The sequence below is a fragment of the Drosophila grimshawi genome, unplaced genomic scaffold (assembly GCF_018153295.1).
Source record: "Drosophila grimshawi isolate 15287-2541.00 unplaced genomic scaffold, ASM1815329v1 contig_848, whole genome shotgun sequence".
Taxonomy (NCBI): Eukaryota; Metazoa; Arthropoda; class Insecta; order Diptera; family Drosophilidae; genus Drosophila; species Drosophila grimshawi.
In genome coordinates this window covers 21908150-21925799 of record NW_025063692.1, presented here as the reverse complement: position 1 = coordinate 21925799, position 17650 = coordinate 21908150, and the positions used below count along the sequence as shown (strand labels likewise).

The 17650-nt window shown below is 37.2% G+C and overlaps 3 protein-coding genes across 3 annotated transcripts; 1 reads left to right on the top strand and 2 right to left on the bottom strand.

The window, feature by feature from the left end:
* Window positions 1-2884: 2884 nt before the first annotated feature.
* Window positions 2885-15888, bottom strand: LOC6564903 (serine/threonine-protein kinase S6KL). The gene is made up of 9 exons (XM_032737908.1): window positions 15384-15888; window positions 13412-13512; window positions 13107-13335; window positions 12918-13041; window positions 12352-12450; window positions 12120-12278; window positions 9701-9789; window positions 3100-3378; window positions 2885-3036 (listed from the first exon to the last, which is right to left on the bottom strand). The coding sequence occupies exons 1-9, from the start codon at window positions 15663-15665 to the stop codon at window positions 2914-2916; spliced, it is 1485 nt and encodes a 494-aa protein (XP_032593799.1). The 5' UTR covers window positions 15666-15888; the 3' UTR covers window positions 2885-2913.
* On the top strand, window positions 6639-8623 carry LOC6564904 (protein bangles and beads). The gene is made up of 2 exons (XM_001991199.3): window positions 6639-6803; window positions 7329-8623. The coding sequence occupies exon 2, from the start codon at window positions 7330-7332 to the stop codon at window positions 8221-8223; it is 894 nt and encodes a 297-aa protein (XP_001991235.1). The 5' UTR covers window positions 6639-6803; window position 7329; the 3' UTR covers window positions 8224-8623.
* On the bottom strand, window positions 9730-12113 carry LOC116805541 (autophagy-related protein 101). The gene is made up of 2 exons (XM_032737909.2): window positions 11100-12113; window positions 9730-9789 (listed from the first exon to the last, which is right to left on the bottom strand). The coding sequence occupies exon 1, from the start codon at window positions 11765-11767 to the stop codon at window positions 11108-11110; it is 660 nt and encodes a 219-aa protein (XP_032593800.1). The 5' UTR covers window positions 11768-12113; the 3' UTR covers window positions 9730-9789; window positions 11100-11107.
* Window positions 15889-17650: the final 1762 nt, after the last annotated feature.

Genomic DNA, 17650 nt, shown 5'->3' with positions numbered 1-17650 from the left:
GTTAAAAATAATCATTATTTATGGTCCCTGCATGAAATTAAGATACGACAATAGGACAAGGGCAAGACAATATCATTTGGGGTCGTCGTCCTGGCAAAGAAAAGGGTTAACTAGTGTTACAAAGAGAAAATGTACATAGGAGAGCTTAATCCATTTCATGTAATTCAGTCTCATATATGCCCCTCAGCATCTTTTGAAACCAGAATCTCGAGTGTCGCGGATCAGCTACCAGCAATATATAACGGTGTATTTAAAATAAATACATTGTTCTATAATATATATATATATATATATATATATAAATGTACATGCGCCTCGGCGAAATCCAACAACATCTGCACAGACATACATGTCACCCTTTCTGCAGACCATAAAAATATATTTGTGTAAAGCATTTCTTTTATAATGTTTGTAAATATCACAAAGAATTTGTTGCAAAGCAATACAGCTTAACGTGAAACAGGAAGCCAATAATTAAAAGATTTTTAAATATAATATTTCAAAATGTGATCAAAAATGTAAATATAAGCATACCCAAAATGGTATGTTATCTTCTGCGGGCTTAGGATAACCGTTCTTTCTTTTTTAATTTTTTTTTTATGTACAACTTTTACTTTGTTACATTTTTACATTCATTTGTTAAATTACCGTAAAATATATATATTTCAAATTTGTATGTATTTGTACTGGTACTTGTCCCATGCAACGGGAATTTCCTGCGAACTTCCCACAGATTCCAATGCGTTGACCTTATCTAAAAAACTCACGACGATCCACTGCCGATGATGAATCCGTCTTGTTGATACCAAGAAACTGATTAATCTATAATTTAAATACCACACATTTATTATTAACAAGAGAGAACGTTGCAGTCGGGTGTAACCGGCAGCAAAATACTCTGATACCAATAAGTCATAATATCTCATAACAGGTGCCACAGAACAGGGTGGGTGTCGCCAAGAAATGCCGAACTTTGAAGGAGGTTCTTACTAATCTATCCTCCAAGTTTGGCATTAAAATTGCGGTAGATATAGGCTTCTTTTAATTTTTGTGTGAGAGTGGGCCGAAAAGTAGCCAAAAAAAATGTTGGAGGACTATTTTTGTAAGCTCCCTTCCAAGTTTGCTAACTGTTGCTCTGAAGCTGCGGGAGATATAGGCTTTTATCGCTTTTGGGGATGGAAGAAGACGTGGTCCAAAATGGTTTCTATGAATTTTTGAAGGGTGCCACTATCAACAACCTTTAAAATTTTGTGAACTTTGAAATATGGAAGAATGGAGATATGCGTATTTCATTTTTCAATAGTCGAAATTCCTGGGGCGGCGGGTGTGGGTGTCTTCTATATGCCATTCTATCTTTGAAGGAGGTTTGATGACTCTATCCTTAAAATTGTGGAAGATATGCATTCTAATCGATTTACACTTTTCGAAATATCGCATTTGATAATTATGAAGATAGGTGTGTACATTATTTAGGAGCGGGGGCCAAGGGGCGGCGGATGTGGGCGTGGAATATGTCGATCTTTAAAGGATATCACCAACAACCTACCAACCAAATTTGGTGACTGTAACCTGAAAATAAAGAAGATATGTGGCTTTATCGATTTGCGATTATCGATCTTATCGGTTTCCTAGCCTCCTTGTGGACGTAGCACTCCAGTTTAGTCACTTTGTCTGACGCGGGCACAGACACACAGATATGTTCCAAGTATCAAGTTGATACCTTCGGTATCAGAGTATGAAAATGTAGTCGGAATATCCACAGTCGTACTATAGTTGATATATAAGTTTCTAGCAATCCTGCGAAGTATGAAAATGGAAACTATAGCTTCGATGAGTTTCAAGTTTCACAATTTTCATACAAACCCCTTTAGCCATTACACAACCACCAATGCTTTTGTTTGTATTTAAGTTTTAATTGACACAATTGATCCATTACTCCAGTCAAAAAATGGTAACGACTATAGTCTTGATTATTTGTCTTCATCTTTCAAAATATATTGTTGCCATACCTATAATTAATAAAAAATAATAAAACTATATACGATTTTTTATTCTAATCATCACGACGGATATGGTCACTGAATACAAAAACCTTTGCAAATCTTTTACAAATAAAAAAAAGAAACAAATTGTGAAACATCTCCAAGCATAAAAACAGCAACAACTTCTGATTCCTCCTTAAAATCTGTTTTTAATCGATTAGTTTTTCTTCATGAATTATAGTTTTATACTCAACTAACTATTGAAAGATGCAAGATGTTAATTTTCACAGTGCGAAATACGTTTCGCATCTTCCTAAAATTCCCATGCATTCCGCAAGACATCGCTCCGTATGATTTGCCGTGTAACAATACCATTTTTGTAAAATGTAAAAGTTGGCATTGGCTCCCCGTTTTTTCAGTTCTGTCTTTAGGGAATTTCTGATTTAATTATGTATATATTTATTTACATATTATATTTATATATAAGATCAAGTCATAGAGAGTATCTACTCAAGAGACAAAGTGGATAGTTTTCGTATTCCTCTGTAAGCTCCGCAATCCAGAATCCGCTGCAACATGGATTTGTTTGCATTTTCGTAGTGAATGTAAAATATGAACCAAAACTATAGGAAAAAATACTTACTTTTGGTTGCCCAGCATTTGATATAATTTATGTCTACATTTTCGATATTAGCGCATTTTTCCATTACTGCATAAGTTCATTTTTTCTCTCTTATTTTGTGAGCAAGAGAAAATATTTCGCTTTGATATTTTTTACATACTTACCTAAACATCAAAAAATTTGAATTATATTTAACTCTCCAATACAAATATATTTTCAACCATTTTTGGAATTTAGTTTCATTTCATAATTGGATATGTTGAATGCCACAAAGATTAGATAAAATTTCACACAAATTATATTTTATTCTTATGAAGTAAAGTACGAGAAGCTTGAAAACGGCTTATCCGCCAGATCACTGTAACATTGTTCATACTGGCTGCTTTCATATATGCGAATGCCATCCTTGACGATGATGTCTAACGGAGAAATCTAAAAAATTAGAATAAAAATGAAAAAAGGTGCCCAAAATGTTTATTTGTCTGCTATTCGTACACTCATCAGCCGCTTGGTTTCCAATTTGTATCCTTTGAAAATCGCAATGCGCTGTAATGCCATTACGCTTCGTATGCGTTGACGTGGGTCCACAACGAGAAGTCGACGCAGTACGTCCTGCTCCTCGCTTGGAAGGCCTTGGACAGCCTCTGGCAAAAAGTCATTACTATCCTTATCTAATAAGTAGCCGTTAATCTGAGCAATAGACGGTGCATTCGACATGCAGTCCTTTTGGCTGCTACCATCGCGAGAACGCAGATAGCTTCTGACATTGGGGTCCTGTGAAAAGAAGTATTCATGTACATAAATATATTTAAAGGTTTGTCACAGAACAACCAATTTCTTAAATTAAATTGACATTTGATTTAAATATATAAAAAGACTATTTCATTGTATTAAGAAACACAAATCTGAGCACTCAGACGTTAAATACAGTAAATATATATAAATGATAACTTCCACCGATCGCAAGTAAAATATCTATCAGATATCAGTGTTACAAAAAATAAATTCAGACTTATTACAAAGCTGTAAATTGTTCGCTATAGCCATGCGGTTTGAGTGTTAGAAGACGGCCCGGTTCATTGCATACACACACCCAATCCCCGTGGGATCACCGTAAGGTTTTACTTCGCTGGGGGTGGGTTGCCTAAAAGGGCACTCTCCGTCACCCTCCGCTCAGTTTCGCATGTTCTCAGATCCTCCTGGATGCCCATGAAACTGCGTATGGTGGCAAGACTCGTAGGATAAGTCACCTGAACAGTCTCCTGGCTCCAGATCTTCTTTTGATGCTGTGCTTGAGGTCTCGCTGGATTCTTCTAAGGTCCTCCAGCCTACTTGCAAAGTTGAGGCTGTCCCGGGCGCGTTAAGAGCGCCTTCTCGCCAGTAAACCCGTTTTCCTTAACTGATTTATCCAGCAGCATGTTCTACGTGTGCTTGGCTTTCTCATAGGTATAGATAGGTCGTAGGTCTTATGTAGATGGGTAAATAGGTGTGAACTAGGTCTGACGTATAGAGTCGGTGAAATTATACACATCTAGACAGTTTCCTTTCCATTTGGCACCGCTTGTTTTGGGTCGCGGCCGCATTTGCATTTTTCCGGTTATATGAAAGTGGATCGGTTGGTGATCGCTGAATGTGAAATTCTCGGTGCCTCTCCCATTGTCGTTCTGCATAATGAGCTCCTTAATATCTGCAATAGACCCTATGGCATTCCATCGTTTGCAAGGTTTACGTGGATCGCCACAAACTTTTCCTACAGATTGGTTCCTCTGGAATTTTTCTCTTTGCTTCCACATTTTACTGCCGTGGCGTTGAAATCCTCAGCTATGACTATAGGAGATCTGCCGCAAGCATCCTCCGATATTTCCTCCAGCATCTGTTGGAATCGGCTCTCATCTCAGCTCGGTAGGGCGTAACAGCTGTAAAAAGTTATTCCGTTAATTTTCGCCTGGACAAACCAATCGCGGCCTGTGGGGGTCTCGCTTAGTGGTCTTTAAAGGAATCAAATGGCCAATTTTCCACACTTGCTAGCCGCCTAGCAACTTTCAGCGATTGGCCTGTACGGCTCGAAGATGATTGGCCCGTCTGCCTTCGTATCCCTCACCAACTGTCTCAGAAAGTCCTAAGCTGCTTCAAAATTGTTGAGATTTAACTGGATGGACATCCAAACTCTTCTCCTTGCAGAACATACACTACGGATCCATGTCGAAGCCCTTAGCCATGGGGTCTTCAGCATCATTGACATAGATTCGACCGTCAAGTTCACTTTTGCCAAACTCCTGACATCTGAAGTACCTAGTGATGCTTATGCGCTCACGGAGTCTTAAACTGACTCATATCACTTTAGGACGGCAACAGACAAGGCTTTCCTTGCGCCATCTGATGGTAGCCTAATCGTAGTCATTTGGGTGGCCCATACGCCTTACGCAGGTTGATATCCTCCAGTGATACCTACTCCTAGCCAAATTGCTTTCTCGGCGCGTCGCGAATATCTTCCTTTGGCGTGACCTCATCCAAATCCCTGGATTCGATCGTCACGCGTTGAGCGAGAGCCCGAAGCTCTGCTCGCTCGCCCAGAGTTTCTTGTCTAGCTGCAGCAATAACTTGTCCTTCTGAATCCTCCTGATTCTAACCGCTTTCCCAAGCTCGCTCGGATGATTAGTTGCCTTTACCTCCATCTCCACGTAACTGGTTTAGGCCTTTACGGAGATTACTATGGCGTCTGGGCGCATCTCCTTCTTGCGGGTGACTTCCTTCCACTGCTCGCTTTTTGGGGTCCCATGCACTGTTCCGTCTAATTGGAGCTCCTCTATAACCTGGTTTCCTATGGAGGCGACATAACATTTCTGGTCGTTGTACAGTTACGTTATCTGTGCATGCGGGGAGCCCATTCGAGGGTTGACACCCGTGATATTGGATCGGATGTTCAGGGCCGGATTCGCTTTAATCAGGAATATTACATCTAAGCCTATACTGACAACTTAATGACGAGGTACCAGAAAACGAGCGTGGAGATTTGCTAAGTTCTAACGGAACGGTGATGGTAGAAGCATTTCCCTAACAATCATTTCGACAAGATATCATTCCGCTTACTGAGACGCTAGAATACTGCTGCCGTCAGCCCCTGTTTCGTAAAGTTCACAAACAAAGACTTGCTCATTGACATGTTAATGTCCAAGATCTCTTCGCCCACTAGAGGTACTTATGCGAGTAGTGTCATGCCCGCATTTGCAAAACAAAAACGGAAACAGGTTCGCCGAAAATTGGAAGGCAGATAGATATAAATAAAATTTGCTTAATACGTACACAAACACAAAATCTCGTAAGCCGCAATTGTTCAGAATGCTAAGCTTGAGTTGACTTTTGAATGTTTAAATTAGTTTGTTTACTGCCGCCCTTGCACTAATTGTTATTGTTCTTTAATTGGGAAATACTTTCTAAGCATTCCAGCTGAACAAGTTTGTGAGGCTCGAGCTCTACTTAAATTCATTATGTTGAGAGCTTAGTTTGGTTCGACATGTATGCCTCACTATTAAATTTAGGATCCACGTCCACCTACAATATCATTAGTATACATTTTGGGGATTTCGGATTTCTGATCGATTTACACATATCGATCGATTTTCCAGCTCTCGATATCCGACTACATTACGAAACCACATATAATTTTGGGGTAGATGTTCAATATATGATGTTCGATGCATGCAACGTATAGATATATACCACATACATACTTATATAACTACTATGATTTGAATTGCTCGACAGCTCCTGTCTGATCGGATCTGTAGTAAAAATACGGTTTTTTTTTTTGGTTTTTTAGTTTATATTTGAGCACTTTTGCTCCGCTTGCGTGCAATCCTCTATTTGTCTACGAGTCGAGTCGTCGAGAAACCTTCCATTCGCCTACTTTTGACTGCCCGTTTATGTTTTCAACGTCGCAGCACGTTGCAATGAATGCGCTGTCGACGTCGACGCTGTCAGAATTGCGGGCCCACCGAATGTATAAAACCCACCTGACGCAAGAGCAGCCCGGCAAAGCGGTTTCTGAAAGTGACCGTCCAGAACAGGCTAATGGCCAAGGTCAACAGTGTTTGCTTATGTGTTTCAAAATTAATTAAAGAATAAAAAACCAAAAATCTCAACCAGACCAGCTACAGTAAATCATCTTTACATCACGAAACCAGTGTAAAAAGTGCAAGGTGAGTATTTGGTGCATATTCCGAGGTTCAAAAACAAACAATCATAAAAACGCTGTTGCGGATTGAAAAACACCACCATACTGAGGATATGTCTATCTAATTGGATACGAATATTCGTTGACATAGTATTGATTCCATCAAAATTAGTTAAGCAGTGTGGAAGAAAATCGAATTTTCATATTAATTAAATTACCAAACCACAAGCATTTTCTGTGTACATGCATACAAATATCTACAAATCTACATATGAATACACAATGTATGTATTCGAATTATGATTGGTAAAGACATTGGACTCTGAACCAAATATCATAGTCGTGCTCTCTATCTCTGATAGAATTGTATGATTTGTTCAATTGGTTTAGAAGTATTCTTAATGAACTTGAACTAAAACAAATTTTTCGAAAATGTTTTTAAGAATATTTAATCTTCTGCACTCCGCATATATCTGTTCTGTACCATTTAAACGGTAACAGGACGCACTTTACACCACACAATAATTATCTGTATATGGTTTTCTTACAGCATGAACTATTATATTTTTGTGACGGCAGCAGCTTGTATGGCCAGCATTTTGGCGCTTCCGCTGCCGGATGAGGAGGTAGCAATACAACCCTATGCTATAAAAAATGAAAAACTCTTTGTCAAAACTATACAAACCAGTCCCATATATCTTATACCTGAGCGCAAGGCTATAGACAAAGCTGAGGTTGTTACCGAACGAACAGCTTTCCATCCAGTAAACCGGAAGCCAAACAATGGTTATGCCAGTATCGAGCATAAGTTAAGTGCACCGGATGTGGAAACCGCTCCCGCCATACCTGCAACAAGGGCAGCTATCCAGACCGAAGTTGACAAGAAACTAGAGAATCAAGATTCGAAAAACTCACTTGGTAAAGTTGAGCCCATTGGTGCCCCCAAGGGAATTCCCCTAGTAGACGCTCCTGCCCCCAGTAGCAAAATGCAAAACCAGATTGTTACGAAGTCTAATTCGAATCCTCTCCAAGCCACCGCCGTCGAAAATCAATTTGCTGCAATAGGTTTCGAAGACCAGTTCGATCCAAGTTCTGCAGAGTCGCATGATATTGAAACAGAAGAAGTTTCAGCAGAGCAGCATGCACCACACCAGGAACGCATTAACTTCGAGGAGAAAAATGACTTCACACTCAAAGAAGGAAAGTCCGAGAACAACATTCACTTGATCGCCCCAGAGCATACTAAAATCACTGACAACTCAGAGGAAGCGCAGTTATCTGAAGACGGTACAACTTTCGATATTGCTGACGATGTACCTTACCTTCATTTTTCCACTATAAATTCTGAATATGATTCTAAGAATAGCCCACGGGACCATTTTGGCGAGAGGCTGAAGATCCCAACCTCTGTTGGAATTGCACCTTTGCCACAAACAGTCATGTAATTTACTTTTAAAAGTGGAGAATCTGCTAAGTCGAAAGAAGCCGACGAAAGCGATGAATCCAATGATATTCGTGCAAACTAGTAAATACTCTATTCCAATAACAACATTACCCAGCTTACCAACAACGACACTATTATACTATACACTATAAGTACACAATCACGGAACATTGTTAAGTCTCACTCTCTCTAAGCTTCCTGCTCTAAAAAAAGTGGCTCTTGCTTCGGGCTGCTGTAGTTCAATAAGTATTATCGCTATCATTAATCAATCGTATTTACTTCTTTCCCTTGTTCCCTTCAAGCTTTATATACACATAAACACAATGTCTTTCGAAATAAACGTTGCTTTATTATTTGCACATAAAGCTACTAGAAAAGCTGGTAGCGCAGCAGACACTATATATATAATTTTTACGACTGACGATTAGATAAAGGTAAGTTCACGTAAGTTCAGAAAATAGTTTATTGTTTTCTAACATAAAACAATGCATATCAAAAACAAGACAGAGCGATTTTTAGGAGTCCTAAACTTAAACAAAAATGCTGAATACCATTGCGTCATTACCAATGGCATAGAATGTCCAAGAACGATTCAAATATGAGTTATTCATACGGAATATGAGTTATTCATACGGAATATGAGTTATTCGTATGAAATATGAGTGATTCATATGAAATATGAATTGGTAAATGAAGGACATCACAAACAACAAACCAACCAAATTTGGTGACTGTAGCTTTAAAATTGTAAGAAATATGTGGCTGGATCAATTTGCGATTACCGATTTGAACGATTTCCTAGCCTCCTAGTGGACGTAGCAGCCCAATTCTTACACTTTGACTGACGCTGGCACCTTGGATGCCTTCTGTATCAGCGTATAAAAAGCCTTTATGCTTTTATAACTACCGAATATCTATATAAAATATTGATATTTGCCAAACGGGGAGAGTTATCGACATAATAAGATAATAACCAATATGAGACCCGTTGGGTTATATCTTTGGTGATTCTTATCCGATCTTGATGAAATGTTTATAGTTGATCAATGATCAATATTATCTTAACGCATATTTTATATTTATAAAAAACCTTTGGGCTTTCATTTATTTCGAACTGGATATCAAACATTGATATTTGCGAAACGGAGGGAGTTATCGACTTTAACTGTTGAAGTTTGGGATATCCACTCGTTCATACAGACAGACGAACGGACGGGCAGACGGACAAGGCTATATTGACTCGGCTGTGCAATATGGACACAATAAATAAAAGTTAAGCATATACTGCTCGATTGCGAGGTTCTCACCTAAATACGATTTTTAATCTTTTAATATGCCAATAAATGGATTCATTTTAAAAACCGACTAAAAAGCCAATATTAAAAATATACAATCAAAAGGCTTATATAATTTCCTGTATATTGAATCTAAATTGCCGGATATGATTTATGTAAGGGACTTGCCATTTTACCACTCACCTTTTTTGTTAGCATCTGACAGACGATGACGCCCAAGGCCCACCAATCCACTGCATGGCCGTAGGGTTCACCGCACAGAATTTCAGGCGCTGCAATGAAAATGGAGCGGAGAAATGGTTTTACCCACCCGGAAAACAAATTCATACCAATTTTGGTGCAATACAAATAAATACGATCGACAAAATTAAATTTAAATCTGTATACAATATGTAAATGACAGGTCTCAGATCATAAATACCACTAAAATTCATCCCTTAAGCAATTTGAATATAGGTGTTGATTTTGTTGGTTAATTTTATTTTTTCCACTTAATTTAAACATTGCAACAATAGTCAAATTGGAATTTACATGTTATTATTTAATTTACAGTTACAACGTCGACATACACTTAAAAACATATATATGTATATATATATATATATATATATGCTTAATGGATTACATTCTTAAATCCAATAACATATAGAGCTGACAAAACTACAAAACTACAAGAACAATCACAATAATTTTAAACGTAACGTTTTCTTTTTCTTCCTTTTTCATCTTAACGACTCCTACACTTGTTCTCTCTTCTCCACTTGATCTTATTCACGTACATAATTTACTAGTTTGTAATATATAGATTGTGTTTACTATAGACATATACTATATTTACAAATATATATATATTGTTTGAAATATATATATATATATTAACTTAAAGTTGTGTTCGTCATATTTCATAGGCATCATGTAAAACCTTTTCTTTTTCATGTTTAAAATATTATTGACGGGACTCCACAAAAGAAAATCAACTTAATAAACCACTAGTAGGCATTTACTAATAACGCCATTACAAATATGTGTGTATATTAAATTTATTCCCAAAAAGCCTTAATTAAAATCATCAAAATCAGAGTGTGAAGATTTCTAAGCCTTCCGAAAATGACAATAGATTATAATTACCCTCGAAAAAATTAATGATTTCTAAAGCCTTTTAGCAATGAAGGATATATATATGTATAAATGTAACTTTAAAAAATAACTATTCATTTTATTTGTATTTTTTTTTTTATCGAAGTATGTGCTCTTTTGTTGTTGTTGAACGATTGAAAAACTTGTATTAAGCCCGACTAAAGACAATTGGGTTTTGTAAATCATAATGGAACTCAAAGATTAGTAAGGAAATTGAAAATCGATATATTCTTGTTATCGCATTCCTTCTGCCGAATATAACATAAAAGTAAACAGTAACAGCCAATTACCATAAACAAAATACTAATAAACTTAAACGCTTTTATTTTAAAATGAGTTTGGAAGCAATGTAAATAGCAGTTTGCACAAAAATATTATTAAGCTCAGCATAACAAAATTGGGTTAGTTAACCTAACCCTAGGCGAATGCTCGCTTGCTCACATACCCAGCCAGTCACATGGCAAGCGTCTCTTTGATGATCTTTTTCATTGCATTTCCCATTGAGGGTGCCTTCGATCCAGAAGTGGAATAATCAAATTTAAACAAATACGGCTGCACATCGGGAAACGAAGTGTCGAAAATGAGATCTAGCTCGCTTTGGCTTGGAGTCTTCGGCACATAGTCGTGTCGGTTCATTAGTTCTGTTATATATATAACCTTTTCGGTAAGCAGATCTGATACATTTTCGCGGCAAAGCTGACGCTCGTCTTCGTTCTCGTGCTTGATTAAATCCAGATGAACTGTCCATACTTCCCACGGTATTGACTCCTGTGTAAACAACGGCCAGCGATTTTTCTTTTTCTGGAAAAACTCCAAGCTTATTTGCCCGGAACCGCAGCTCTCATTTGAGCGCAACTTTTCGCTGAACATATTAATAGCACGCTTGACCTTACGCGTAAGGCTATCTGAAGTGCAGCACACATATGTGAAGTCAATGAAATCACAATCAACATCTGAATATCCCACAGTACCAATAGAGTATTGCGCATCTCCAGTATACATATATTTGCCCAAACAGCGATGAAACAGCACGGTGTGGAAGATGCTGGCCACTGCCTCGTCCACCTGTCGACCCTCCATGGTTAGATCAAATATCTGTGAGCGTGCGTTCATTTTTGAATTTAATTCTAAGACTTAATTGTTTAGTCAATTTTGTTTTTCTTGTGTGTGGTATCATTTACGCTAGACCTTTTACTGTCAACCTTTTTTTTAGCGGTGAAATGCTCCTGCCTCTGACGCTTTTCTCTCTGATAATAGTTTCCTTCCCCTTGCTCTTCAAAGTCAAAAACTGTTTCACTCAAAGTTCAGTTTCAGCTTAATAATATTTTTTTTCCGCTTTAGTTTCGTTAATGTTTTAGTTATTGATTGGACTCTTCAATATTTGGGCTTATATTTTTGCTTGACGCCGCTCCTTAGCGAACGGTATTACTACTTATTATTGTTTAAAGTTTGCGTTAGGTCGTACCCATATATTTGAATGTGCCACAGATGGTATGTGTGCTTGCCCCTAGCTTAAGCCACTTGCTCAATCCAAAATCTGTCAATTTTATGTGATATTTTTGCGTTAGCAGAATGTTCTCCGGCTTGATATCTCTAAAAATTATCCCAGCGTTGTGTAGGAAATCTGAAAAAAAAAAAAACGATCGATTACATATTGATTATTCGTTTAACTGCAAAGGAAATGATTGCTTACTTACCGATTGCAAGCGCAATTTCCCCGATATACAATCGTACTAAATCAGGAGAGAACTGATCAATTTTGTGAAATAGTTCGCCATTGGGCACATACTCGGACACTAAAACGGAGTGAAATAAAATTACATTTCTTATATTTATATTGCATTAGAGTATTACAATTTAATAGTTAGCCATATGATAATGTAGCTAATAATCAAGTCAAAAGATTTAGGCCTATCACAAACACCATGAACGTCAAACTCCCACAAATCTAAAGATTGAGTCGTCAAACTTGCTGGTAACCTCCTACAAATATCGGTATATACATTTTCAGACCCCGCCCACATCCGCCTCATTTGAGAGCCTAAGGCAAGCAAACTATATTTATATATTTGAAGTCTCTGGCTCTAATAGTCTCTGAGATTTGCGTGTTCAGACAGACGGGCAGATGAACAGACATTGCTATATCGACTCGGCTGTTGATCCTGATTAAGAATACATCAAATCTTAAAAATTGGATCGAATAAATGTCTATTGGTCATAAGAAAATAAAGGATTGTTACATGAAATGCACATTAATACATACAAATATGGAGGTTGTGACGATTCTGCCAAAGATCAATTTGCTTAACTATGAAGGGATGATGACCGCACAACTTTTGTATATCTGCCTCGTCCTTGATCTGCTGCACACTGTTATCCGCAATAACCTACAACAAAAGCGTACAAGTTACTGCAGAAGATACGAAATAATTTATGAAACAAAATTGCATACCTTCGACTTTGGAATCACCTTCAGAGCGTAGCTTGTTTTATTGCTAGGATTGTCCTTGCACCTATTGAAAACCTTGAATACTACACCAAAGGCACCTTTGGCTACAAGACACTCAACGAAGAACTGCTCGTTGCGACTGCAGTCTTTGAAGTGGGAACTAAATAATGAATTATTTTTTGGACGATGCCATTGCGTTCTGTAACGTCGTGAGTCCTGTGACGAGGTGAAACTTTTATTGGAATCGGAATAAAGAATATTTAGTAAAAGTTACAGTAGTTGTTGAATTTTACGAAAAGCTTTCTCACCTCTTAGACTTTGGTTTTTGACGGTGCCGAAAAGAATTACAAACCACTGAACTCCAATTAAGGCGCCTGCTGCTGCCAGTATCGAAAGTACACGTGGACAGCTAAAGAGTGGAGTTGAAGAAGCGACACACATTCACATTAGGTTTGAATTAAGTCCAATGTAATTGTTATAGTTTCTTCTTTTCTTATAGTAAAGATATTTATATAAAATGAACTGAACCCTATTGCTAACTTTATAATTTCAAAATTAATGAACCTATTATATTGAAATTTAGAATGTAAAACAAAGATAGGAAATATATACAGCGTAGATTTGCTAGCCGTATTCCACTATACCCAACATTTCTTACATTCACATTCTTTAGATTTTGCGATTACATTATGAGTCTCTGTTGTCGATAGGTTAGGTTAGGTTAGGTTATCGGTCTTTAAGACCGACACACATAGCTCATGTTTGGCCCGTTGTAATACCGTGTCGGATTCGGGGTTTCTCCAGCCCTCGTGTGATCAGGAGTTTAACCAGCCGGTTGCATTTATAAAATTCGCAATCTTGTCTGGTCCTAAGCTTGCCATCATGGACAGATTGGATAGGAAATGGCTACCTAAGGTAGCGTTTCCTAGTAAGTGCTGGGCAGAAGCAGAAGTGCTCAGAAGATTTTTACTCATCCTTTTCCCCAGAAGTCGTTATAGAACGTATTGTATTTTGCGGTTATGTTTGGCCACGCTTGGTCGGCTAGTCGACCGTTTGCATTAGACCTGCATATATTTTCTTCTTTGATTTTAAACTTACAGGTAGCCAGAGGCAGACATATACCTTCCTTATAAGTGAAGAGAGGTAATTTTGGGCCTTTCCTAGCCAACTCATCAGCCTTGCAACTACCTTCAATAATTTGGTGACCAGGTACCCATATTAGGCTGATAATATGCTGCTTGGCTATCTCATGCAGAGATTTGCGATAGTTTGTTGGTTGTTGATAAGTGATGTACAATTTCAACATGAAATTGTGGTCCGATACAATTCTTAAATATGTACAGACTGCAGCAAAAACAAAACAGCACATTCCAAGTTTAATCAAGACAGCTTTAAAGCTAAGCAACTATTTCGCATAGAAATATACAGACAGCAAAAATTAATCCATGAATCTCCTTTTTGTTAATAGTAGCATAGTAGCAATAACAAGCTCAGTTATTTCGACTCAGGAAACGTTATCAATAACAATAACATAAACCAAGGGAATTCCCCTACTTTTTTTTATTCCGGTGCATTTGTGATTTCTTTTAATGTTTACTTATATTCAGTATTGATACCTAGTGTTCATATAAAATTGTCATAATTTTTTAACTACATTTTCAAAAGTAATTTTTTGTAGTATTTTCCAAAACATATTTGTGCACTGCTATTATTTTGACACCATTCATATCGATCTGACAGGAACATCGTAACCGAGTTTCAATTCTCCTTGTTTATATTGCTAGTCGCCTTCGCCCGAAGCGTGGTGAGTCAAAAGAGCAACTATCTCTATCTCTATATATATCTATAGGGTTTACACAGCACTTGTTTCGTCTACGAAACTAACCACTCAGCGAAACTGCAATTCTTTGTATTTCAAACTTACGTAAATCCACAATTTTAACTTAATATCAAAAATTGCATGAAAACACATACATATGACAAAGATGAGCGGGAAATGGGCCCCTTGGTAGGCTTCAATTGACCAACAAACAAATTTGTTATTTAAGAACGCAATATTTTTCTAAAGCAAAACAAAACTTGTAAATCGTTTCACTATGACGTAGAAGTAAAGATAAGATAAAAATACATGTATATGCCTGAAAGGGAACCAGCAAGTATGTAAATAGCCAACCACATATCTGTTTATATATAAATATATATATATATATATATGCGTTGTGTACACACATACACACTACATATACGATTTTAGTGTGCTGACTTTTTAAATTGACGCACCTGACGCAAGGGTATTTCTGTCGTAACCGATGCGGTTTTGCTAGTCCCGCTCCGGGTTGCTACTGGTCTTGGATAACTTCCAGTGGCTCTCTGCGGGGGATTTGTGCTGTCAGCGTCGAATCCAAGGAATTCTGCGGACTGTTGTGATTCTCTTGATGGCCGAGATACCGTCAACTCATTCGATGATGTTATTTGCGATTTGTTCAATGTGGATGTCACAGGAAAACAATCCAAGTTCTTCGGCGCCCTTCCGTTTTCATTCCTTCTTTGAGCATTGCCCATCAAAATTTGCACTAATTTATTTCCAATCCCTTTCCTGATTTAATTTTGCTGCGATCTAGAGATGCTCAACTTTTGTATCTGTTGTTTTTTACACGTATCACAAAATATCGATTATCAGTAATAAAAATATCGAGCCCATGTGCGTCAATAGACTCAATATACACAAGCGGAACGCATGGGATTTTTCAGCAATGTATTAGGCTCAAAGGCAATTCTTTTATATAGCATTATCGATAACTTTTTTTTTTGTAAATTGTGGCTTAACGGGGGATGCTCCAAAATCATTTTGTTGCACTCAAAATACGAGTATTTTTCAGTCCAACACTAATAATATTTGGCATTCAATGCGAAAATGTAAACAAACCCAAAAAAATTAAATTTCAATTTTAAAATGCCCGAGAATAAAAAAAAATGTAATACCATTTTAATTGTTTAATATTTTATTACAAGTATTTTAGATTAGAGTATTTGCTGATGGAGTCTATTTGAACAGCATTTCACATCTTTCAAATATCGCTTAGCGTCTCGCACGTTGTCTGCGTAGTTCGCATAAATCGATGTTTGTACACATGCATTATTAATATCGGATTGGATGTTGCTTGCTTCTGTCTCTTATATATTTTATTTTACCAACATTATGGAATAAAAATTCCATTAAAATGGCATTTTAAGCGTTTAATTTAACGATTATCGTGCATTTACATTACATCCAACCCCCTGTCTTCTCCGACTTCTGCCGTATATAAGAAAAAGTTATCGATAATAAGAAACAGGTTGCGAAATTTTTCACGCAGAATTTTGACGGTCGGCTTAGATACCTTCTTGTAATGTCACAATAACCGTGGAATTGAAGCACATGTTGAGAACAAAATTGCGCGTCATTTAGAATATTTAATAGCGGAAGCGGAACACGGAAGATTTTGATAAAAATCGGAAACTGACAAGTTTCGCGGAAATTGAAGCACGTCTGTAAAACTAACAGTTTAATTGTGGTTGGTATTACGATATAGGCTTTGAATCTCAAGCAGCACATAGAATATCATTTCTTGACCTCCTCTTCCAGCTGAAATTGTTTTTGATTTTTCTCAAAATCGAGCACAGTCAAACCTTATTGCATTTAATATTGATAGCTCGAAATACCTCTAATTAAATATAATAAACTTGAATATAATAATTTATTTTTCAATTGTTGATTTTCGACAATTTTATATTGCAATTTCAGATGTCTAATCGGTATGTGTATATTTACACTGTGTATGTCATTTATTTTTAGAAGAGGACCGAAAATTTCGTAATAAAAAAACAGTGAGTGCAACAATACGTAATAAAGGCGAATCACATCAAGCGACATTCGCGGAACGCGTGGTAATTTTCAAAGATGTGAAACACTGGCAACATCAGTATCAGTAATGCGCACATAAAGGAATTCAAATTGAATTTTGAGGAGAAATTGGGTGTTGTAATTTTTAAAATCTTTGCACTCTCTGCAGTATCTGTTTGTCGATGGGTCAAAGATGTAGGCAGAGTAAATGTACAGCTGTTGGCAATTGTTTGCGCGGAGCAATGAACAATTGTCGCAGCCAGACGAGTTGTGGAAAGTACATTTGACCATTGCGCTTCTTCCTAATTGAAATAAATAGTAATTATTGATATTTTAATTGAGTAAATATATTTCCCACATCAGGTAAAGCAAAGCAACATGAAAACGGTGGTGTTATAATCAAACCCTGATGCCTGGCAGAAGGCATAAGGGACTGATGGCGATTCTTTAATTAAAATTTTAAGTGGTGAACAAATCCTACAATATAAGAAAACTCGTTTGAAGTGTTAGCGATGACAGGCAATTAGAAGGGAAAACAGATATTCTATCTGGTAAAGGAGTTGAGTTATTGATCGACACCACCATTAATAAAGCGTACACAACCATCTATTACCGGATGTGATAGCGCAGAATCATCATGGATTAGCTTGCAATTTATTTTAAA